The 26,824-nt window shown below is 42.1% G+C and overlaps 1 protein-coding gene across 1 annotated transcript in view; it reads right to left on the minus strand.

Annotated features, from left to right (window-relative positions):
• Positions 1–1,110: 1,110 nt before the first annotated feature.
• The window catches only part of wdfy1 (WD repeat and FYVE domain containing 1), a 73,277-nt gene continuing 47,563 nt past the window's right edge, over positions 1,111–26,824 (minus strand). Inside the window, exons 9-12 of the mRNA XM_038815025.1 lie at positions 25,942–26,043; positions 19,328–19,458; positions 7,452–7,560; positions 1,111–3,434 (exon numbers count right to left, since the gene is read on the minus strand). Coding sequence (XP_038670953.1) covers positions 3,375–3,434; positions 7,452–7,560; positions 19,328–19,458; positions 25,942–26,043 — 402 coding nt within the window. The 3' untranslated portion in view covers positions 1,111–3,374. The remainder of the gene's footprint in view (positions 3,435–7,451; positions 7,561–19,327; positions 19,459–25,941; positions 26,044–26,824) is intronic.

Raw genomic sequence — 26,824 nt, forward strand, 5'->3', positions numbered from 1 at the left:
TTGTTGAATTCCTGCAATGCGTCCTGTAGATGGTACGCAGTGCTGATACAGTGCATAGGTGGTGAAGGGAGTGAATGTTCCCGCTTTTAATATGTAGGCCTCAAATTTATTTTGCTCTCTAAATGGTAGGGATTTTACGTCCTGGCTTGCAGAGAGAATAAACAATGTGATTCACAGCTTATCCTGCTTGATGACATCTATATTATCGGATGCCCAAGTGGTCCCCTTGATTGACACCAGACACCAATATTAGGTGAAATCAATGCCACCAATCACTAGATCTCAGTGGGTAGCTTTCAGAGGTCGGAGGTGCCATTACTTCACCCCGAGCACAAATTCTGGACCAAAAATGTCAAAAGGATAGCGTGTTAAATGTTTGCTGAAGCTTACCATTTTAAATTGAGGTTGTGCAAAAATGAATGCTTACCTCTAACTGTGCTGATGGTTAAGTAGTCAGTCACTGTCAACTTCAGTTATCCACTTAAGAAACACAGAGGCAACGTTATGGACAAATTTTACAACAATGAAAAGCTCTGGAATGTGATAGGACCTTTAAAATAGAGAAAAGATTTAAAAAGCTCTTTTTTAAAAATTAAAAGCTTCATACGCTAGAAAACTACATCGAGGGATAATGGAAAGACCTCACAGGCATTGACCTCACAGGCATTGGGGCCTCACGGTAGCATGGTGGTTAGCATCAATGCTTCACAGCTCCAGGGTCCCACGTTCGATTCCCGGCTGGGTCACTGTCTGTGTGGAGTCTGCACGTCCTCCCCGTGTGTGCGTGGGTTTCCTCCGGGTGCTCCGGTTTCCTCCCACAGTCCAAAGATGTGCGGGTTAGGTGGATTGGCCATGCTAAATTGCCCGTAGTGTAAGGTTAATGGGGGGATTGTTGGGTTACGGGTATACGGGTTACGTGGGTTTAAGTGGGGTGATCATTGCTCGGCACAACATCGAGGGCCGAAGGGCCTGTTCTGTGCTGTACTGTTCTATTCTATTCTATAGTTGCATTACTCTGTGCTTGAACATTCAAATCAATCAGATGTTCAGCCTAAAATCAGAGAGTGATATCTATGACATTTATTCCACGAGAACAACATACACAATAGATTCATGTTTTATGAAGCTAGTTTATTTTATGGCAGCAAGTTACAATTTTGATATATAGTACAGATATATAAACAGAACAGAAACTAGCCTGAAATTCAGCAGCATCAGCATAAAGAAATTGCTGATTTGTGTGTGAGATACCAAGCCCATTAAACAATGCTACTATTCTATACTATTTATATGAATACCTACAGGGAGGTCTTTACAGCAACTATTCAGATATACTGTTGAAAAACAGGCTCGTGATGGATGGTCTTTCACCAATAAAAAGCCTGTCAATGTCATCTGCACTCAGCTTTCAACAATGCGTTCCAGAGGTTTCAATTCTTTCCAAAAGTTACATTTTCCAAGTTTCAGACAAGACTGATTTTCAGCATAGTATATGATATGATGGGGCAGATGGAAAAATTTCAAGAATTAGGTTATTCTGTAAAGTAGAACTTTTGAGTTTTGAGAAAAGGGAAAATTATCTGGGCCCAATGTGTTTAATTGACACCAAAGTACGAGTGCACCCATTGGCAAATACAAAAATGAAACTCTGGCAGACAAATCAACTTGCTCCTCATTTTAATATTGAGCAAAACAAGTATTTTAATTTTTTCTTCCATCGCCCAACACACCATTTGAAAGGAAACACTTAAAAAGGGGGTATTTTAAAACTCTTGGAATAGTGCCCAATTGAAAATAAAAGTCAAACCAATTAATCAAAATACCATCTGTACACTCCATCTATCCAAAAATGATGGGAAATGTTAAACAATTGAAACACAACAGTAAATGTCACTTTGGACAAATAGGCAAATTTAAATAGTCCCATGGTGCTATTTAGTTACTTGGGTGAGTTTTAGGTGCACTTTAGTATTTTTAAAGTGGTTTGATTTATGTCAGTGATCCTATCTCCTACCATTGGAGTGCGAATTCAGTAGAAGCCAACATTCTTAGGTCAACACCTCCTTCGAGCTTCCCTGAAATTAAACTGATGAAAATTCTTCGGACAAACAAATTTGACTGAACTTCAAAAAAAAAAAGAGGGGGAAAAAAATGGGAGAAAATGGATTAAAGGTCTATTAGAAACACATAACATAATGTAGTGCAATGTTTGCTGTGCATGATTCACACTTTAAAATTACACATTGATTATTCTCAAGGCTGTGTATTTTCCACCACTCTTCCATTATTGTAAATTGTTCAATGCAGAACTTGGAGCACATGAATCAGCTTTACTCAGACGAGGAATTAACTAGGATAACTATAACAAATGTCTGAAATCACAAAGCACTAATTGACAGGTATTACGATCAAAATCCTAATTGTACCATTTGAGGTAAAAATCATGATGCTTTTACTGGAATTGTAACCTGCATGAAATGAATGCTCGCTACTTCTGCAATCTTAGTGTTAACTGAACACAGCTACACAGTTTGTAAATCTAATATACCCAGTGAGTGGAGATTTCTTCATTTCAAATGTTTTTTGCAAAATTGCAGCGAGTCCTCGAAAGATTCATGCTACTGCTGAAGAACATGGCTATGAAGCACATTCAAAAGAATATGATAAAACCGCAAAATTCTTTCATCCTTCTGTATGAAATTATATGCTCCGCTGCAAAAAGGAATTGTACTCAGTTATGTAGGCAATGAAAGGAAAACACTGCTTCTGGCTCACAAGTAAATTGATTAATGGGAATAGGTTTTTGTTTGTAAACCCAAATATTTGCTGTGCCATTTTAAAAATGTAGCTCGCTTTCCCCATAAAGTGCCCCTATTTATCCAAACCTGGTCACAAACTGTATACGACAGGAATTTGCAGTGTACAACTAAAACAAACACCGAATGCCATCGTACTGTAAACAGACCAGGAATCACTATAATCTACAATATCTAAATTGCATTCTGATCAGGGAAATTGTATCTAAAAATTATCTTGTGCAGTTTTTCTTCATTAAAGACATTAATTAAATCATGTTAGGTTGTGCACAGAATAAATATAGAACAAATATAGAGTATATGTAATATTGGTGCTATTTTACAATTTTATTCAGAAAAGGTAGTTTTTATATCTTTTGCAGAGTTTTTGCTGTGCTTATAGATTCAGGCACACACTGTATTTATTCAGTGAATATTTATTCAGTCCTTTGGGCAAAATCGAAGCTTATCACCTGAATCTCTGCTCAACTTTAGTAGCACTGTCTCCATGGTAACATGTAGGCGGGACTGGTTCTGAGCGGTGTAGGTGAAAGGCGCAGTGCTCTTGGAGGTTGGAGGTCAACGGGAAGAAAAACCTGTTGCCAGACTGCAGCCAACAACTGGCGTCATGTCCCAGATCTGCAGAGCATAACATTGGTTATGTTATAACAAAGAAGCAATTTTTACATACACTAAATACATATACTAAATATTCACAGATATAGGTTAGGATATTATAGTTGCCAATGTTCACTTTATGGGTAGCCGGCTAGCTTTTACAACCCTTTGTTCATTCCCGTACATAGTATTCATTTCAGTAAAATTTCTGGCACTTACAACAAGATCACTTCTTCAATTTAAAATGGCAAAATAGCAGCAGGAATTTCCCAGGTGGTGGATGCCTTCCACTAAGTTAGGTGGAAATATCTGCTTGGGCACAAATAATTGGAGCCTCCGGGAGAAGACCGAGTGCGTCAGACTCTGTACCTGCCAGCAGGTACCAACTGCCCTGTTCCATTCCGAACTTTATGACAGGGCCTGCTCGTCCCTGGAGGCTCAGATAATTCAATCCCCTTTACATGTTGTGCTCTCTCTGCCATGTGCACACACAAATCGGTGCCATACAAATAATCTTGTTGCCCAGGTTACGAAAACTCGAGCCACTGGCCAATGTTTGCCATTCTGAAATGGAGAACACTGGGGCTCATGCAATTTCTGGCATACTGTTATAACCTGCCTGCTTACCATTGGCTGGGGACTAATGACAGTCCCACAATCCTATGGGAGTATGAGCTTCCCCAATGAGGGGGGTGGAGAAATCATTAGCAGACTCCCTGCATAAATTCTTCGTGGCCCTCACAAAACATACCAGAAACCATTGCATTCTTCAGAACTCGCCCAAGCCAGTTATGCTATTTTAGCAGATAAAACACCAATGGCAGAAATGGAGATTGTTACTCCACTGTTTACAACTTGTGTAATCTTGTATACGTTAGCATTTCTCTATTAATTCCACTGATGAGATCATGGGCATAGTTTCAGTTTGGGCCACGTCAAGTTCAACTATTAAATTTTGTATGCCGCAGATGTTAATTTCTGTGGACAAAATATATGCTGAATTATGGAATCCAGTTCCAAAATTTTAAAAATCCAACATAATAAACACTGAATTCAACTTATTCAGTTGCCAGGAAGCATTAACATTAACCTTGGGTCTTTTGACTGGGTTGTTTTTCACTTGCATCTCCCTCTTTCCATCTCTTTCTTAACTCCAAAAGAAGATTCTAAAGCAGACATTCTCTCCTCCTCCTCCCCCCTGCCGAGTGCCCAGGACCAAGGTCCCACCAGCAGCATCTGTGTGAAATCACCAATTTCCAAGACAGGGTAATGAATTGCTTATCGTTTCTACATTTTGAGGAATAACCTGATTGATTAGCTTTTTAAACTAATTCTGGCTGAGTACATATTGAAAATAAGTTTGTGAATACATTGTGAGAAAATGGCCAAGAAATCCTGAAATAGGACTCCGCTATACAACCATAAAGCTCTTAGGGATCCAGGCCGTGAACAGTATATTTACATGACAGTCAATCTAATTGACCGTTAATCATTCAGACAAGATAGTGATAGCATGCACCCAGTGAGCAGTGATGCTTGCTGGCAGCACATTTCAGGAAACAACACATTTTAAATGAGCATTGTTAGGACTCCCGTGTGAGAATCACAATAATTTACAATTTGTAAGACTGTGAGGAATGACTACTAACCACAGGAGTCATAACACTGACCAATAGGTATTTTTCCGGTAAAACAAACTTTAATTTAAACATAGAATTAATCACATTAGCAACACAGTAATAGCTTTCCAATTGACAGTTAAAACAGTCCTTAAATAAAATAAAAATAAAACTTTAACTCACTATCTACACTTGCCACTGTATATTTCAATTAAGCAACCCGATACAGTTCAAATGTCACTTATAAATAAAGTTAACAATCACAGTTACTTGCTTCTCTGTGCAGACGTTTGTAAAGAGACCCTTTCAGGAAGAACCTGAAAATCCTTCTGTCTTGTCAGACTAAAATCCTATGGTAAACTGCAAACTACAGACAGACCTAGATCCTCCAATTAATTACATCATCTGCATCCAAAGCACAAAGTATTGTCAGACTCCTCGCACGAAAATGTCCCATGACCTGCTTAGATAGGACTAAATACAATCTCTCAAATTACCTACAACCAGGGAACCTCCTGAACAATATTCCATTACCATCTATATGTAAACAAGTCAATGGTTAAAATCACTTTACAACCATTAATCATAGCTTTAGCAGACATACTGTCTGTATATAATTGAACCCAGGGTTTTTAAATAACATTTGTCATAAAGAAATGTTATCTATGAAATTATCCCAACTTGGAACACCAATTGGTGGGGATGTATAGTTGTTTTTTGTTTGGATGGGAGGAGACAAGTGAAACCCCAGTGAGAATAAATAGCCCAGTCATTGTGTAACAATTATCAAAAAGTCTATGTATTAAAGAAAAGTCAAAAACACACAAACTCTACCCTCAAGCAATTGCTAAATACATGCGGTTTCTATAGAATGTACCCCTTGTTACAAAATATATCTAGGATACCTGCAAAATACTGTTCCCCATCAGCATCCAAATTGAATGACCAGCTATAGTTACCACACAATACAGGGATGGTATTAAAATCTGGGAACCATCTTTTTCCTGGTCCAGCGAAGATTTTTAAAACTTCTGTTACAAAAGGTTTTCTGCACTGCCTTGGCTCCAAGACAGAGAAGCCGGTTTGCTGTAAACTTGGCCTTCAGGCTTAGAAACTGGTCTGTCCACTTTGAGACTACTAGCTGGTAACTGCCCCACCTGGCTGCTCAGGATCTGGCCAGTTATACTTTCCCAATCGTCTATAATCTGTTTTTCCTCCATAAGATATTCACACGTGATTATTATCTAAACTGCTGTTCTAAACCCGTTACTGGGAGAGATGCATACCAATTGATGCCCTTTGAATACTGTCTGCTGCTGTCTCCAGGTGGATTCATGACCACAGTACGGCAACAAAATATAATATATAACAATTCCTACATTTAATCACAGCACAGAATATGTAATTTCTTGTGACAAACTCAGCGACAGCACATTTTTGAAAGGAGAAAAACTGGACCAGAACTTTCTGTCAAACAGCCTGTGAGGCTAATACCACTTACTGTTATTTACGTGTAAATGGTACAGCAGCTTCAGGCGAGGAGCAGATGGACAGTTAAATGTCAATATTCAGGAGATTACTGACCGAGTTGCACTGCTATGTCCTGTCATTTGATTCACTCAAATGTTATTTTGCTGTCATACTCACCATTGACATGCATTGTATGTCACAAAGTTGCTGTATTTGCACAGTAGATATTAAAAAGGAGCAGAAGCAAGTTTCCTGCATGGCTATGCACAAATCGGCCCTTTTACCTTACCATGCATGAGTGGCCACCCAAAACGTTTAAAGGGTCAGCCACCGAGAGAAATCACCCCATGCACTCAAAAAAGGAAAACGAGAAGTTGATGTGATTCAGTTAATTACTGACAATCATAAGTTAACTGTTACAAGAGTTGAGTTACGCTCCTGCAGGTTATGAATTGTTTCAGGAAATTTTAACGTCTTCAAAAAAAACATTATTCTCTATCTCTATTTTCTCTCTTAATCCAAACTTTCTTTCTGTACCTGATTTGACATTGATTTCAAACCCTTAAATTCAATATCCTCCTCAGTCTTTTCTCTTTTAATTTCCCAATCCTAAAGCTGATTGGTAGCTTGCTTAATCAGAGTCCAAGATACTGCTTCTCTTGCTTTGCCCTCATCAAGAGACACTTCTACAACCTGAGAGAGCAATTATTTCTTTTGAGCTGATAGGTACAGGAGTAAGTCTAAATAATGGAATATTATATGCCTTGCTACATCAAAGTCTGGTATATTTTTTCTGCATGTTTCACATCTTTACACAGGACACTGAATACAACATTCCTGTCAGCAACTTACTTTGCACATAATGTACAAATTAGAATTAGTGTATTAAACAAACCCCTGCAAAGTCTTCAAGTCAAACGGAGCAGGCATCTGAAATAAGGAAATATACCTTCACAATGCGATCGCTTCCACAGGTTACCATCAGTCCTCTTGTGTTATCCAGATTCATGTCTGCAATATTATGTTTGCCTTCATGAAATGTTGCCAAAGAAGTTCGACTGTAATATTAAATATTAAGTATTGTGATAAAATGCCAGCAATGAAAGAGTCAGTTGACAAAATATTCTTGCATGGTAATAAATTTCCACTCGTTATTTGCAAACAATAAATAACACTTGAATTATTTACCTTAAATGCCCCTCTAAATGGAAAATTAATTTACCTTACCAATGGGCAAATTAACAGTGAAGAAGCTTATCTAGGATTGCAAGGGGATCTTGATCAATTGGGCCAGTGGGCTGATGAATGGCAGATGGAGTTTAATTTAGATAAATGGTAGGTGATGCATTTTGGTAGATCGAATCAGGGCAGGGCCTACTCAGTTAATGGTAGGGTTTTGGGTAGAGTTATAGAAGAAAGAGATCTAGGGGTACAGGTTCATAGCTCCTTGAAAGTGGAGTCACAGGTGGACAGGGTGGTGAAGAAGGCATTTGGCATGCTTGGTTTCATTGGTCAGAACATGGAATACAGGAGTTCGGATGTCTTGCTGAAGTTGTCCAAGACAATAGTAAGGCCACACTTGGAATACTGTGTACAGTTCTGGTCACACTATTACAGAAAGGATATAATTAAACTAGAAAGAGTGCAGAAAAGATTTACTAGGATGGGTTGAGTTATAAGGAGAGGCTGGATAGACTGGGACTTTTTTCCCTAGAGTGTAGGAGGCTTAGGGGTGATCTTATAGAGGTCTCTGGCTGATTTCGCAATTCTGGCTGATTCGAAATACAGCTCTTGGTCTGTAAAATTGTAGGTAGCAGATGAGGGACATATCAGCCATCATAGAATGGCAAGAGCAGATTCGATGGGCCAAATGGTCTAATTCTGCTCCATATCTTATTAACTTATAAAATAATGAGAGGCATAGGTAAGGTATAGTCAACATTGTTTCCCAATGGTAGAGGAGTCTAAGACTAGAGGGCATAGGTTTAAGGTGAGAGGGGAGAGATACAAAAGGGTCCAGAGAGGCATTTTTTTCCACTCAGAGGGTGGTGAGTGTTTGGAACGAGCTGCCAGAGGCAGTAGTAGAGGGAGGTACAATTTTGTCTTTTAAAAGCATTTGGACAGTTATATGGGAAAGATGGGTATAGAGGGATATGGCAGGCAATTGGGACTAACTTAGTGGTTAAAAACCAGGCGGCATTTTGGGGTTTGCCCGGAGGTGGCAACCATTCATCGACTTCTTCGCAGAAAATTAATCATCAGCGGAGGGGGTGGGGGGTTAGGTTAGCGTAACTTCAGGGGTTAATTAATGGTGGGACCTGTTAGGGAGGGAGGTGGTATTTGCATTATGTTTATAGTCTCATATATTGTTGCTGTTATAATGCCAAAAAGTACCTCAATAAAATGTTTATTTAGAATCCCCCAAAAAACTGGGCGGCATGGACAGGTTGGGCTGAAGGGCCTGGTTTCATGCTGTAAACCTCTGACTCCAAGTGTCACCCATACTGCACTGAACCCAATAGAGTTTGCTCCAGGAATAGGTATATATTCGGGTGGCACGGTGGTGAGCACTGCCGCCTCACAGTGCAGAGGACCCGGGTTCGATCCCGGCCCCAGGTCACTGATCATGTGGAGTTTGCACATTCACCCAGTGTCTGCGTGGGCCTCACCCTCCCACAACGCAAAGATACGTAGTGTAGGTGGATAGCCATGCTAAATTGCTCCTTAATTTGGAAAAAAAACTTTAAAACAAAAGGATAGGTACTTATTGATCCAGATAGCACATATGAACACATTTCTGGGGGCAGAAAGGGTGAAACCATTTCCACTGGTGGGAGAGTCCAGAATAAAGGGATGTCATCATAAAAGTATAACTAAACCATTTGGGGTGAAGCAAAAGGCAAAGGGCAGTGGAAGTCTAGAACTCGGTCTCCCAAAAACTTCACAATTATACGTTTTAAAATCTAGGTTGTCAGAAACTTTTTGGATGAATTTATTAAGGGATATGGAACCAAGACAAGGTGGTTGGGGCTCCCTCTACAGTTTGCACGGGGGATGCCATTTCTTGGTTATGGGCGGCATGATGGCGCAGTGGTTAGCACTGCTGCAGGGACCCAGGTTCATTTCTGGTCTCATGTGACTTGTCTGAATGGAGTTTGCACTTTCTACCCGTGTCTGTGTGAGTTTCCTCTGGGTGCTCCATTTTACTCCCACAGTCGAAAGATGTGCAGGTTAGGTGGATTTGCCATGCCGAATTGCCCCTTAGTGTCCAAAAGGTTAGGCGGGATTACTGGGTTATGGGGTTAGGGGGGAGGCGTCGGCTTGAGGGTGCTCTTTCAGTGGCCTCATTCTTCCATGATAAATATAGTGATGATACAGATCAGCTATGAACTAATTGAATGCGGAACAGCCTACTCCTACTCTTTTCTTTATACTTTCATGGGAGATGAGTATCGCTGGCTAGGTCAGCATGTATACCCGCCATCCCCAATTGTCCTCAAGATGGCGGTGGTGAGCCACGTTCTTGAACCACTGCAGTCCATGTGGTGTGCAGTGCTGTTAGGGATGGAGTTACAGGATATTGATCTAGTGACAGTGATATTGCTCCTAGTCAGGACGGTGTATGGCTTGGGGGGGGGGGGGGGGGGGGGGGACTTGTAGGAGGTGGTGTTCCCATGTGTCTGCTGCTCTTGTAGAGGTCAGATTTGGAAGGTGTTGTCGAAGGAACCTTGAGGAGTTGCTGCAGTGCATCTTGTAGGTGGTACACACTGCTGCCACTGTGCGTCAATGGTGAAGATGTTGGATGGGGTGCCAATCAAATGGGCTGCTTTGTATTGAGCCTCTGCCTTGTTGGAGCTGCACACATCCAGGCAAGCAAAACTTATTCCATAACATGCCTGAGGTGTGTCAGGTCTTTGTGCAAATAGACACGCACGGACTGCTTCAGTATCAGTGTCATTGAGAATGATACTGAACATTGCACAATCATCAGAAAACGTCCCCACTTTTGACCTCATATGGAAGGCATGTCACTGAGGAAGCAACTGAAGGTGGTGAAGTTTGGGACATTACTGAGAAACTCCTGCAGTGACGTCCTGGAACTGAGATGCTTGACCTCCAACAACCACCTGGTACAATCCAATGTAAAGAGATTTTTGCCCCCCAATTCCCATTGGCTCCAGTTTTGCTTGATGCCATACTTGGTCAAAGGCATTCTTGATATCAAGGGCAGTCACTTTCACCTCTGGCGTCTAACTCTTTTTTCCATGTTTGGACTAAGGCTATAATGTGACCAGGAGCTGAGTAACCCTGGCAGAACATAAACGGAGCATCAGTGATTAAGTTATTGCTAAGTAGGTGACTTGATAGCACGATCAACGATCGCTTCCATCATTTGGCTGATAATCGAGTGTAGCCAATGGAGCAATAATTGGTAGGGTTGGAGTTGTCCTGCTTTTTGTGAACAAGATATACCGTGGCAGTTTTCCACATTGTCGCGCAAGTGCCAGTGATGGAGCTGCACTGAAACAGCTTGGTTGGAGGTGCAGCTAGTTCTGAAGCACAAGTATTTATTGCCAGAATGTTGCTAGGCCTCATAGCCTTTGCAATATCCAGTGCATTCAGCGTTTTCTTGATATCACGTGGAGTGAAATGAATTGGCTGAAGACTGGCATCTGAACAAAGAAAATTACAGCACAGGAACAGGCCCTTCGGCCCGCCCAGCCTGCACCCATCCAGATCCTTTATCTAAACCTGTCATCCAAGGATCTACTTCCCTCTGTTCCCCGCCAGTTCATATATCTGTCCAGATGCATCTTAAATGATGCTTTCATGCCCGCCTCTACCACCTCCGCTGGCAAAGCGTTCCAAGCACCTACAACCCTCTGCGTAAAAAACTTTCCACGCACATCTCCCTTAAACTTTCCACCTCTCACCTTGAAATCGTGACCCCTTGTAATTGACACCCCCACTCTTGGAAAAAGCTTGTTGCTATCCACCCTGTCCATACCTCTCATGATTTTGTAGACGTCAATCAGGTCTGCCCTCAACCTCCGTCTTTCCAATGAAAACAATCCTAATCTACTCAACCTTTCTTCATAGCTAGCACCCTCCATACCAGGCAACATCCTGGTGAACCTCCTCTGCACCCTCTCTAAAGCATCCACATCCTTCTGGTTATGTGCTGACCAGAACTGCACGCAGTATTCCAATGTGGCCTAACCAAAGTCATACAACTGTAACATGACCTGCCGACTCTTGTACTCAATACCCTGTCCGATGAAGGCAAGCATGCTGTATGCCTTCTTGACCACTCTATCGACCTGCCTTGCCACCTTCAGGGTACAATGGACCTGAACTCCCAAATCTCTCTGTACATCAATTTTCCCCAGGACTCTTCCATTGACCATATAGTCCGCTTTTGAATTGGATCTTCCAAAATGCATCACCTTGCATTTGCCTGGATTGAACTCCATCTGCCATTTCTCTGCCCAACTCTCCAATCTATCTATATTTTGCTGTATACTCTGACAGTCCCCTTCGCTATCTGCAACTCCACCAATCTTAGTATCATTTGCAAACTTGCTAATCAGACCACCTATACCAGGGGTGGGCAAACTACGGCCCGCGGGCCGCATGCGGCCCGCCAAAAGTATTTCTGCGGCCCACCAAGTCATTAAAAAAAAAAAAAAAAAAATCTTTTTTTAAAAAAATTTTTTTTTTTTTTTAAATTTTTTTTTAAAGGTTAATGGGTGGGGGGGCTGTTGGGTTACTTACTGGTATAGGGTGGATACGTTGACTTGAGTAGGGTGATCATTGCTTGGCACAACGTCGAGGGCCGAAGGGCCTGTTCTGTGCTGTACTGTTCTATGTTCTATATGAGGCGCCCACAATCATAACCGGGTGAAGTAATTATTTTACTTAATATACTATGCGGCCCTTTGTGAATTGTGAATTTCTGAATGCGGCCCTTGCACGGAAAAGTTTGCCCACCCCTGACCTATACCTTCCTCCAGGTCATTTATGTATATCACAAACAACAGTGGTCAGTGCACGGATCCCTGTGGAACACCACTAGTCACCTTTCTCCATTTTGAGATACTCCCTTCCACCACTACCCTCTGTCTCCTGTTGCCCAGCCAGTTCTTTATCCATCCAGCTAGTACACCCTGGACCCCATGAAACTTCACTTTTTCCATCAACCTGCCATGAGAAATTTTATCAAACGCCTTACTGAAGTCCATGTATATGACATCTACAGCCCTTCCCTAACCAATGATCTTTGTCACTTCCTCAAAGAATTCTATTAGGTTTGTAAGACATGACCTTCCCTGCACAAAACCATGCTGCCTATCACTGATAAGTCTATTTTCTTCCAGATGTGAATAGATCCTATCCCTCAGTATCTTCTCCAACAGTTTGCCTACTGCTGACGTCAAGCTCACAGGTTTATAATTCCCTGGATTATCCCTGCTACCCTTCTTAAACAAAGGGACAACATTAGCAATTCTCCAGTCCTCCGGGACCTCACCCGTGCTCAAGGATGTTGCAAAGATATCTGTTAAGGCCCCAGATATTTTGTCCCTCGTTTCCCTCAGGAACCTGGGATAGATCCCACCCGGACCTGGGGACTTGTCCACCTTAATGCCTTTTAGAATACCCAACACATCCTCCCTCCTTATGCCGACTTGACCTAGAGTATTTAAACATCCATCCCTAACCTTAACATCAGTCATGTCCCTCTCCTTGGTGAATACCGATGCAAAGTACTCATTAAGAATCTCACCCATTTCCTCTGACTCCATGCATAAATTCCCTCTTTTGTCTTTGAGTGGGCCAATCCTTTCTCTAGTTACCCTCTTACTCCTTATATACGAATAAAAGGCTTTGGGATTTTCCTTCACCCTGTTAGCCAAAGATATTTCATGACCCCTTTTAGCCCTCTTTATTGCACGTTTGAGATTTGTCCTACTTTCCTGATATTCCTCCAAAGCTTCATCAGTTTTAATCTTATGTCTGCTTCCTTTTTCATTTTAGCTAGTCTCACAATTCCACCCGTCATCCATGGTTCCCTAATCTTGCCATTTCTATCTCTCATTTTCACAGGGACATGTCTGTCCTGCACTCTAATCAACCTTTCCTTAAAAGACTCCCACATTTCAAATGTGGATTTACCCTTCAACAGCTGCTCCCAATCCACATTCCCTAGCTCCTGCCGAATTTTGTTATACTTGGCCTTTCCCCAATTTAGCACTCTTCCTTTAGGACCACTCTCGTCTTTGTCCATGAGTATTGTAAAACTTACGGCATCGTGATCGCTATTCCCAAAGTAATCACCGACTGAAATTTCAACCACCTGGCTGGGATCATTTCCCAATACCAGGTCCAGTATGGCCCCTTCCCGAGTTGGACTATTTACATACTGCTCTAAAAAACTCTCCTGGATGTTCTTTACAAATTCTGCTCCATCTACACCTCCAACACTACATGAGTCCCATTCAATGTTGGGGAAGTTAAAATCTCCCATCACAACCACCCTATTGTTCCTACATTTTTCTATAATCGGTCTACATATTTGTACCTCTACTTCACGCTCGATTTTGGGAGGCCTGTAGTAAAGTCCCAACAATGTCACCCTTCCTATTTCTTAGCTCTACCCATATTGCCTCAGTGCTAGAATCCTCCATAGTGCCCTCCTTAAATCACAGCTGTGATATCATCTCTGACCAGTAATGCAACACCTCCACCCCTTTTACCTCCCTCTCTATCCCTCCTGAAGCATCTATACCCTAGGATATTTAGTTGCCAATCTTGCCCTTCCCTCAACCAAGTCTCAGTAATACCAATAACATCATGTTCCCAGGTACTAATCCAAGCCCTAACTTCATCTGCCTTACCTGCTACACTTTTCGCATTAAAACAAATGCGCCTCAGACCACCTGTCCCTTTGCGTTCATCATCTCTTCCCTGTCTACTCTTCCCCATGAATTTATTATCTGGTACCTTACTGGCGTTAGTTGCTGCCTCTTTACTGACCTCTAACTTCCTAATCTGGTTCCCATCCCCCTGCCACATTAGTTTAAAACCTCCCCCTCTGGAGGAGGCAGAGATGGATCATTCATTCGGCATTTCTGGCTGAAGAATCTTGCAAATGCCTCAGCCTTATATTTTGAACTGATGCTCTAGCTATCCCATCACTGAGGACGGGATATTCGTGGAGCCTCTTCCTCCAGTTAGTTGTTTAATTGTCCACCACCATTCATGACTGGATGTTGCCGGACTGCAAAGCTTAAATCTGATCTGTTGGTTATGGGATCGATTAGCTTGTCTGTCAATGATTTGAATGAGGAACCAAATGTAATATTTCCAGGGTTGCTGCTAACATAAAACTTGGTGGAAATGTGAAAGGCGTGGAGGATGTTAAGAGGCTTCAAGGTGATCTAGACAAGTTGAGCGAGTGGGCAAATACATGTATATAGCATGGATAAATGTGAAGTTATCTACTTTGGATAGAGAAACAGAATGGCAAAGCATTATTTAAATGGTGATAAACTGGGAGGCATTGAGCTACAAAAGGACCTTCTTTAAATTCATTTACGGGATATGGGCACTGCTGGTTAGGCCAGCATTTATTGCCAATGCCCAGTTGCCTTTTGGAAGATGGTGGTGAGTTGGTTCTTGAACCGCTGCAGTTTGCAGTTCAAGGTGTAGGTACACCCACTGAGCTGTTATGGAGGGAATTCCAGCAATGTTGCCCCAGCAACAGTGAAGGATGGTCAGTGTGGGGAGTGACTTGGAGGGGAATCTCCAGGTGGTGGAGTTCCCAGGTATCTGCTGCTCTTGTCCTTCTAGATGGTAGTGGTTGTGGGTTTTTGAGGTGTTGTCTAAGAAACCTTGGTGAGTTATTGCAGTGCATTTTGTAGATGGTACACATGGCTGTCACTGTTCATCAGTGGTGGAGGGTTTGAATGTTTGTGAAGGGAGAGAAATCAAGCTGGCTGCTTTGTCCTGGATGGTGTTGAGCTTTGAGTGTTATTGGAGCTGCACTCATCCAGGCAAGTGGAGAGTATTCCATTACACTCTTGACTTGTAGATGGTGGACAGACTTTGGGGAGGGGTGGGGGGGTAAGGAGGAGTCAGGAGGCGAGTTACTCATTGTAGGATTCCTAGCCTTTGACCTGCCCTGGTAGCCACAGTATTAATGTGGCCAGTCCAGTTCAGTCTCTGATCAATAGTAACCCCCAGGAGGTTAATAGTGGGGTATTCAGCAATGCCTTTGAACATCAAGGGGCAGTGGTTAATCCTCTCTTGTAGGAGATGGCCATTACCTGGCACGAATGTAACTTGTCACTGGCCATCCCAAGTCTAGATATTGTCCAGGTCTTGTTGCATTTGGACATGGACTGCTTCATTATCTAAGGAGTCACGAAAAGTGCTGAACATTGTGCAGTCATCCACAAACATTCCCACTTCTGACTTTATGATGGAAGGGAGGTCATTGATGAATCATCTGAAGATGGTTGGGCCTATGAGGACTGGAGCCAGGGGCAAGGGTGTCTTACTGCTGCTCTACAGGGCCTTGGTGAGACAAAATCTGGAGTGTGGAGTGCAGTTTTTGTCCCCGTATCCAAGAAAGGATATACTTACCTTAGAGGGCGTGCAGCCAATGTTCACCTTGCTGGAGGAGAGATTGGGTTGACTGGGCTTGTATTCACTGGAGTTTAGAAGAATGAGATGCGATATAATTGAAACCTACAAAATTCTAACAGGGCTGTTTAGACTGGGTGCTGGGATGTTGTTTACACTGGGTGGAGGATCTAGAACAAGGGCTCATCGTCTCCGGATACAGGGTAGGCCATTTAGTACTGAGATGAGGAGAACCCTCTTCACTCAGGAGGGTAGTGAATTTGTGAAATTCTCTATTACAGAAGGCTGTGGAGGCCAAGTCACTGAATATATTTAACAAGAAAATAGATAATTTTCTAGACTCTAAAGTCTTCAAATGGTATGGGGAGGGTGCAGGAGTATGGCGTGGAGATAAAAGATCGGCCATGATCATATTGATTGGTGGAGCAGGCTCGAAGGGTAAAATTACTTACTCCTGCTCCTATTTTCCATTTTTTTATTGCATGCTGATTTCGCCTTTTGGCATGCGGTATCATTCTGGGTTGCAGCTTTACCAGATTTACACCTCATTGTAGGCTCCTGGCATGCCCTCCTACACTATTCATTGAATCAAAGCTGATCTCCTGGCTTGATGATAAGGGGGAATCCTACTTTCCAATAATGGCTAACAGATCCTGGTAAGAAATTAATTTCCACAATGGAATGTCAAGCATTACCAGTGTAAAAATTACCAATATTTTAAGTTTTACATTTAAGAATAAATTCCAGAGGTGTACAGTAATATACACACTACTATATTGGCGAATGATTTACAAGCTAGCCTCCAGCATCATTGCTCCTTGGATTTTATTCAAAAAATTCTTTAAATTAACCAGGTGAGAGGGCAGCATGGTGGCGCATTGGTATCTCACGGCGCTGAGGTCGCAGTTTCGATCCCGGCTCTGGATCACTGTCCATGTGGAGTTTGCACATTCTCCCGGTGCCTGCGTGGGTTTCGCCCCCATAACCCAAAGATGTGCAGGGTAGGTGCATTGGCCACGCTAAATTGTAACTTAATTGGAAAAAAATTAATTGGGTACACCAAATTTATTTTAAATTTTAAAAAATAAATAAATAAATAAATAAATAAACGAACGACGACTCAGTAAACAATTCTGCTCATGGGATATCGTGCTACAGAGTCATAGCAGCAGAAGAGGACATTCAGCCCATCCTGTCCATGCTGGTTTTCTGTAGAGCAACCTAGTCAGTCTCACGCCCTAACTGTATCCTCGCCTGTTTAAAGTCTAGGCATGTGGACCACTGAAAAATGAACATTGCGAGTGAAAATGTCACACTGCGTCCTACAGTTTAAGATAATAGATAATTTAAACCCATAGAAATTAAAATCTTATCTTCTCGTATTTATTTTCTCTGGTTTTCTTTCTTCTTTATTATCCTCTCCCATATAAACGACCGGTATCCTCACTCAGTGACCTGCACCCAATATCACACATACTCACTCCTTGCAAATAGTTAACTAAGGGTAGTCTAAACCCAAACCTTTCTTTCCTTCCTTTCCAAAATGACGACCCATTCCGTTGGGGAACTTAGTTGCTAGGTTGCTGATACAGACCTTAGATTTAATTTTCATGCACTTTTGGCAGTAATCTGCCACAACATACAATCTCCAACAGAAAAGCATTCCAATGCTCAAATTTCAGCCCTTACAAAAAAAATGGGACTCTGCCAACAAATGCATTTCATAACAAAATGAAAAAGGGAAAATATTTTTAACATTGAAGGGATTTCTGACTGAGAGAGCAAACGCCACATTTGACATGGAGATAGTATTTCATGAAGATTAATTTTCCCTCTTCACTAAAATAAACCTAAAGCATGGGTGTGATGGAGTATCCTTCCCTGCATTTAGAAAAGACACAGGAACAGTGTCTCAAAGCCTTGAGATGGAGTATGTGCCAGATTTCAGATTGTGTTGTTTTTTGGAAGGAAAATCAAAACCTTTAATAGATGAGGTCACGCATAGAATAATAGAATCCCCACAGTGCAGAAGCCGGCCATTTGGCCCATCAAGTCTGCACCGACCCTTCAAAAGAGCACCCCGCCATCCCTGTAACCCCACCAAACCTTTGGACACTTAGGGGCAGATTAGACTGGCCAATCCACCAAACCTGGACATCTTTGGACTGTGGGAAGAAACTGAAGCATCTGGGAGGAAACCCACACAAACAAAGAAGAATTTGCAAACTCCACACAGACTGTCACCAGAGGTCAGACTCGAAACCAGTTCCCTGGCACTGAGAGACTGTAGTGCTAGCCACTGTGCCACCATGCCACATAGATCGGACGAGCTAGGTTGAGTGGGGTCAAAAGGTCACTTGGACCAGGAGCATGGGGAAAATGCAGGCAGAAAAATTCAATAACACATTGGCACGATAGTGCCAACTAATCACCTAACTGAAGAACACGAGTGGTCTTATCGACTAATAGGATTCTGCCGTAAAGCCAAAAATGTATTCTGCCTATCACACAAATGAGTAATGTGATATATGAATTTTTGTGCCGGTGTGATGCTAGGTATGTTGGCTACATGTCCCAAAGATTGGTGGATCATATCAAACACTCTGTCCCTTCCAATGTTTGAAACAGGCAAGGTACAGACCGTACATAACCAGCCCATGTTTGCGTAACTCAAAACATAGTGCCCAATATTAGATTTGATTCTGCGAGTGGACAACCTTTGCTGAATAATCCTTTGGTGTGCTAAATATTATGCTGACAACCAATTAAAAATAGTCAATCAGGCTCACAGTGCAGCATATTTGCATGTTCTGGAAACCACATAGCTTAATATAGGGTCCTGTTAGTTACAAATTAAAATTCATGCGGGGCAGCTTAAAAAACAAGTCAGGTTTTCCGACAGTGCCAGTTTTTGGATAGCCGGATTTGAGACATATACCAATAATCCCAATTAAAACCAGCAAACGTAATCCATTTTGGATCTAGGAATAAACCGCAGGCACTTTAAGCATAACCAGGAGGTAGGAAATGATCCAAACACTGATGTTAGTATTTTATAAACTTAAATTTATTTTAGTGCCTCTCTTCAAAAATAGACTACGATTACTTTATATTTATTTCAGTGTTTTGAAAAGTCACCAGGGAAATGCAGTTTGTAACAGCAGAATGAACAATACTCACTCTTCGTCCTTGACTGAGTCGAAGCATTCATTGCAGACTCGTACCTGAAACTCAAAGCCCATCACGGGATAGGTAGTCCGCTTAGTGCTGCACTTCCCACATATAGCTTTGCCACACTTTCTGCAGTGATGCTGAAGTGTAAAAGAAAGGCTTGAAGAAAAAATTCAATACATCCCCATTCCACCTCCTATATAGAGTAGGAACATTTTTCAAATAGTAGCAGAATTTCTAATGAACTTCGAATCAATCATCAGACTCTTAAAGATTTGGTTCAATAAGTTTCTGTGGAATTACCAAACTGAAACAATGGTAAAAGTTGATATCCAGCTTCACTGAATTAAATTTAGATTAAATTTAAAAAGAAGGCAATTGCAATCTTCTGCTGCAAAATAGTTCTTTTTCCAACATTATATAAATGTATTGCCAGCTGAGCCCTGTGGGTTGAAGAGGGCTATTTGGGCAGCATTAGATGATAAATATTACATTAAAGCCAGTTTAAAACCTTTATTTCCATTATACTGGAAGAAATGAAATGAAATGAAAATCGCTTATTGTCACGAGTAGGCTTCAATGAAGTTACTGTGAAAAACCCCTAGTCGCCACATTCCGGCGCCTGTCCGGGGAGGCTGGTACGGGAATTGAACCGTGCTGCTGGCCTGCTTGGTTTGCTTTAAAAGCCAGCGATTTAGCCAAGTGAGCTAAACCAGCCCCTTAAAGAAGGTACAGTGTTCACAGTTAAAAACAAAATTGCTAAGTGTAATAATACAATTTGTCTCTGAAGAGGCCCAGTTCCAGGGGTGGAATGTGCAGGTGTTAGGACTCACTGTTTGTTGTTCAATGTAGGACACTACTATTTGCTGTGGCTCCAATCGGTCTGCTGATAACAGCGGGGAGAATAGATGGATGGCATTCATGCCTTGCCAGATGCCAGTAAAATGGGTTTGGGGGGGGGGGGGGGGGGGGGGGGGGGGGAATGGCTACACCCTAGATGTCAGACCACCAACATTACTAATTGCAAACCAACATACATGTCTTTGTAATGATTGGATAGTTTAATTAAGCATGCAGACCTTAATGTGATTGGTTCATTACTCTCATATACTATGCATAATGTAACCTTGAATTATTAGTCCTGATTGAACATAGATAACTAGTAACAAATGGTTGGGATATTCTAATTTCTAATAATAGAATCTTGACATATTAATGCCTGTACTGTCATTAAATCTGGGCTTCTCTGGTGTCCCAATTGGAATGCCAGAGACCCTAGCTCTTGCTTGAATAAACTAGATCCTTTACTCCCAAGAGTCGTTGTCTGATTTCTCACGAGTGGATGAGTGAAGAATATGATGTTCGAAAAGCTGTACATTTCTCCGCTACATAGGTTCATCCAAAGTGAAAGACAGTGATATGGAGTAGTAAATGATTATGTTGGTGATTTGAGAACACTCTGGAATGGGTTTTTCATCTTAAGGGTGCAATTATTCGAGGTCTGTTCATGTTGAATGTCCAATAATGCATTGGGTTGGGAGACATTAGACATGGTGGGGTAGTAGGGGTGAGGGGAAGGGAGGGATAGAAACCTTGCACGTCAAAGAATGCCAGTAAGCCTTGCGTGCCATCAAGGGTCAAGTCTTTCTCTTCCAGGGTTAAAGCTGGGCAACCATTCTTTTGGCTAGCCATTATTATCAAAGTCATTACCTGATGTGGTTGTATTTGTCGATTCAGTTTGTGTAATGTTTGGATCCAATCAGTGCTAAAGGCATTATACCATAGGTTACATATCATTGACGGTTTATAAGATTTGAGTGGCACCGTTAATCTGAATATTTGAAGAGGCCTCATACCTTTCCATTCTTCAAGAATAGTTGAATGTGTGTCATCCCCTGTCATTTCCTACTTGTTCCTATTATGAAACCAAATATTTTGTCTGTGGTGGAATTGGTCAGATGTTTAACTTGAGGTAATGAGGTGCTTGTATTTTTCAGCCCATGTCTTCTGAAATGCCATGTTGTCTTTCTACCTGACCATGACATCTACAGCCACCTCTTGCCATCTCCAGAACATTGTCAGACTTCCATGGTGTTTTGATGCTGGCTCCAGGTACGAGATCCATCAGTGCATGGGCAATTTATACTGTTGCTTTCTTCATACCTTCTAATGATGCTTGATGGTGCATTTTTGACAGATAGGCACCCTCCTGATGTGTGCAAGTATTTGCGGTGATTGTCATTTTAAGGGCAACACAGCAAAGCAAAGGTCACATGGCCTGTTGTCCTTAAAGGAACAATCACCACAGTATCGCATTTGCAAACTTAGATCTCTCGCACATTTTAAATCACTTTTTCTCAGCCATTTGCAACATTGCCTGGATATGGTGTAGGTTGAACCCGAGAAGCATTCCCTTTATGAATTGTACTGTTTCAGTCTGTGATGCATTTGTCAGAATTAGACATCACCAATGGGGCAATATTTGATGCTGGAACCTTGGCATCAGGGCTTTTCCCATCTCATGAACTCCCATGGGCTTCATTCTGAGTGTCTATTTTCCAAGTTTAACATTCACTGGGCTGACTGGAAAATTCCGCTTACATATCCAGTTCCTCCTCCTGGATGGATGGCGCTTCTGGTTGGCTTTTGACCTCTCAGAGGGCTTTCAGATCCCTAAACTTTTCAAGATTGGTGAATGTTTTTCCTATGGTATTAGAACGACGCACCAATGACTGAATCATTTGAAATCTCCAGGAATTTAAGCTTCTTGATGATCATGAGTCTTTCATCTTTGAGTACAATAGTCCATCAATGTTGTTATGAAATTGACCTTTTGATTAACCTACGTCAGGATCAAGTGATAATAAATCTTTGAGATTATGTGGGCTTAGGCCTTGAGCTTTTGGGCATGTTTCAGTTTGATCTTGAGGACTTGATCCATAAACTGAGCTGTGTTGACCATTTATCCTCGGGGACTCCAACCCATGGGTCTACCTTGGCTCATGAGGCTCCTGTTTACCAACCAATTGTCTTTGTAGTTGAATGAGGGTCTTCCACTTGCTCATCAACTGTAAGCCTGCCATTTTCTTTGTCATTTGACCACAATTGAGGTTTTCGTGCAGCAAGGTATAGGAAGTTGCTCAGGATCATGCACAAATGTAAGCAATGTGCAGCTAATGGACCTGTTATTTCATAGAATTTACAGTGCAGGAGGCCATTCGGCCCATCGAGTCTGCACTGGCTCCTGGAAAGAGCACCCTACCCAAGGTCAACACCTCCACCCTATCCCCATAACCCAGTAACCCCACCCAACACTAAGAGCAATTTTGGACACTAAGGGCAATTTATCATGGCCAATCCACCTAACCTGCACATCTTTGGACTGTGGCAGGAAACCGGAGCACCCGGAGGAAACCCACGCACACACGGGGAGGATGTGCAGACTCCGCACAGACAGTGACCCAAGCCGGAATCGAACCTGGGACCCTGGAGCTGTGAAGCAATTGTGCTATCCACAATGCTACCTAACAAACATTTAATGGGATTTATTGTTATATTTAAGACCAATCCTGATAAAAAAAAGTAATCTTGTTTGATGCCTCTCTATGTGAATTGAATTCGTTTTGGTTCAGTTACTTTCTGGAGGAGGATGTCTGTCTGAAAAATCGGTTTATTAGTCCATTGCAGTTTCTCTTGTTAATGTCCCAGAAACCTCGGAACTTTGTTTTAGTTTCAACAGGAAGTTTGTTTTCCCCACTGACCAAATTGATTTTCTACCAATTGCTTTTCTGGAGAACGATGCTGCTATTCTCACTTGTGGCATGTCGGTGCTACTCCTACGGAGGGAAAACGCCCTCTGGTTTGAGCTGCCTTCTGTCGTTGCAGTTGGCGCAATGGCAAGCATTCACATGTCATAGAATACAATAGAATAGAATCATTGAATCTCTTCAGAGCAGAAGGGGGCCATTTAGCCCATTAAGGTTTTTGCACCAACCCTCTGAGCATCGTAACCACGGCCCACTCCCCCGTCCTATCCCTGTAACCCCACCTATCCTTTAGACACAAAGGGCCAATTTATCATGGCCAATCCACCCAACCTGTACATCTTTGGACTGCGGGAGGAAACCGGGGCACCCAGAGAAATCCCACGCAGACACGGCGAGAATGTGGAAACTCCACAGACAGTTACCAAAGGTCAGAATTGAACCGGGGTCCACAACGCTGTGAGGCAGCAGGGCTAATCACTGTGCCACCCTGCCGCCCAATGTCATTTGCTGGTTTTGTTGCATCTGTCAAAATCTTGGTTTGGCACTTATCTAGGTCTAGTCTGGACAGACTGCCCATTTGATAGATATCTTTGCATCTGTGGTGGTATTTCCACCAACTGTTTTCAGATACGAATCTTATACCCTCATAGTAGACACTTCCGGCTGCATATCGAAGTCCATTAGAGCATTTTTATTTGCTCATCAGAATTGGGTGCAGTTAGCAAGGCCACCATTTAGTCCCCATCTCAATTGTCCTCAAGCAGATGATGAGCCATCTTTTTGAAGTATTGCAGTCTGTATTATGTAGATACTACCAAAAAGGACTTCAGGATCATGCTTCAGGATTTTGACCCAGTGAAGGAATGGTGGATATTTCTAGGTCAAGATGGTGAGACATGATGGGGGAGTTGCAGGTGGCGGTATTCCCATGTACTCAGTGCCCTTGTTCTTAAAGGATCTGGATGCTGCAGGCTTGGGTGGTGCTGTTGGAGGAGACTTGTTGAAATGTAGTGCTTCTTGTAGATAGTACACACTGCAGTCACTGTGCATCTGTGGTGCAGGGAGTGAATATTTAAGCTGGTCGATGATGAAGTGCAATTCAGAGTTCTGCTTTAGATTGGATAGTGTCACGTTTCTAAAGTATGGTCAGAGCGCACTCGTCCAGACAAGTTGAGTGTACCATCATACATGACTTGTAGAGAGTGCACAGGCTTCGGGATGTCAGCAGATGAGTTATTCCCTGCAAGTGTTGGATTGTTCTTGTATACAGAGTATTTGTGTGGCTAGTCCAATTAAGCTTTCAATCAGTGGTGATCCTAGGATGTTGATATGGGGGCTCCAGTGATGGTAGTGCTACTTGAATGTCATGGTAGAGTGGTTAAACTCTGTTCATTGGAGATGGTCATTGTACAACACTTGTCTGGCACAAAAGTAACTAGCCACTTGTCAGCTAAAGCCTGAATATTGTCTGTATCTTGTTGTAGGAAGGTATGACTGTGTCAACCCTGGAGGGGTTATATATAAAACCAATACGGTGTACTCATCACCAAACAGCCCCTCTTTTGGCTGAATGTTCACGGGAAGGCCATTGATGAAGTAGCTAAAGATGGTTGGCCTCACATATTGCCTTGAAAAACTGCTGCAGCAATATCCTGGAACTGAGATGATTGATCTCCAACGACTAGAACTATCTTCTTTTGTGCGAAGTAGGACTCCTGACTCCAGCCACTGAAGAGTTCCTCCCACTCCTTAGTTTTTATTTCCCCAAATCTTGAATTGTATGTTGTATGGGTTAGGATGATGAATTGCGTCACCAGGCTTGTGAGCACTCATCTACAATCTCTTTATTGTAGTCACCTATTGGTTTTCCCATTTGCAGTGATGGGAGACCTCTCATTAGTACTATAATCTTCCTATGGTCCGGGATGAATGCCACCCCACATGATAGGGAATATTTCGAGAAAAATGTCAATGACCTGACAACTCAGCCCACGATTACAGAACCGACTATAACTTTGCATGAGTACGATGTGTAAAGCTTGAGAGACAATCAAAACTACCTCTTCCCCTTGCACCGTGTTCATATAATTTAATATGAATGATCATGAGACTGTGCAGTTATCCAATCATCTTGATACTTTCTAACATTAAGTGCAAAATTACCCTCCAGTTTAAATGTATTTCACTGTTGCACATTTATGTCAATGCGTGCAATCACCCACACACACACGCACAACAGCTACAGACTATTCTTTCAGCAATTCACCTTCACACTTGCTGGTCAATGTGTTTCGGAGAGAAGACGACCCAAAACAATCTCAAGTGGTTGAGGACAAGTGATGGGCCCTTAAACTTTGGAACCATGAAGAAGCAGCCCTCAACTACTCAAAAATGGCAAAGGGTATATGTAGCCCACATTCAGTATTTTTGTGTTTGCAGAAATATTTTTTTTATTCACTGGATATGGGCATCATTGACTGGGCCAGCATTTATTACCCATTCCTAATTGCCCTTGAACTGAGTGGCTTGTTCGGCCATTTTAAAAGTCAACCACATTGCTGTGGATCTAGAGTCGTATGTAGGCCAGAATAGGATGGAGATTTCCTTCCCTAGAATCAGATGGGTTTTTACGACAATAACAGTGGCTTCATGGTCATCATTAGACTTTTAATTCCAGATTTGTATTGAATTCAAATGGTGGGATTTGAACTCTGGTCCCCAGACCTGGGACTCTGGGTTAACAATATCACTATGTCACAGTCTCCCCTGCAAATATGTCTATACAAGTAGATACAGTGTTACATATCTGATTAAGCTGTTGAATATTTTAGATTTATGACGAGCTATACCACATACCTGTCTCAAACCAAGACTCTTTGTATCCCACATCTGTTTTATATTCCAGAAGAACGGCTGTTTACAGTTTTGACATGAATCACTTTCCTGCCATTGTGGAGCCTATGAAGCAACAATCAAAAGTTAAAAGAAAATTCAGGACAAGATCTATTGTTTTACCATTGCTGTTTCATAACATGACATCCTCAGTTAATGCCCTGGTTAAGTTTATATTTGTATTCAATGCATGAATTGTTGGGGGGTGGGGGGGATAAAAGGGCAAAAACAATGAGGGAATTCAGTAGAATCTAATGTTAGAAAACTGGCAGACATAACTGCTGCTCCATTTTCCGACTTCAAAAAGTTGCTTGTTCCAATGTTGCACTGAAATAACACTGAGAACAGCAAGAACATTCTATTTTTGTTTAATTTTCCAATTAAGGGGCAATTTAACGTGGCCAATCCACCTATCCTGCACATCTTTGGGTTGTGGGGTTGAGACTCATGTGGATAATGTGCAAACTCTGCACGGACAGTGACCCGGGGCTGGGATCGAACCCGGGTCCTCGGCGCCGTGGCACAGCAGTGCTAACGACTGTGCCACAGTGCCGCCCGCTCAACAGCCAAAAACATTCTGCCGCTGTTCTCTCAGCTGCAGAGAGCAAGCTCACTCAATCTTGTCCATCAACCATTCTCCTTAAACTTGAATCGTTCTCAATGCTCAATCACTAACACTTTTCTAACCACATATACCAGCATTTGATGAGAATTTTTGTTAGACATTGCCAGTGGTGTGTACCACCATTACTATGTTAACCATGTTTTGAGAGACTGAACTGCATGGAATGGGTTAAATACTCATGCCAGATTAAGTTATATAGTAAAATGTTATGTTCCCAGGCTA

Source organism: Scyliorhinus canicula, chromosome 13 (genome assembly GCF_902713615.1).
Source record: "Scyliorhinus canicula chromosome 13, sScyCan1.1, whole genome shotgun sequence".
NCBI lineage: Eukaryota > Metazoa > Chordata > Chondrichthyes > Carcharhiniformes > Scyliorhinidae > Scyliorhinus > Scyliorhinus canicula.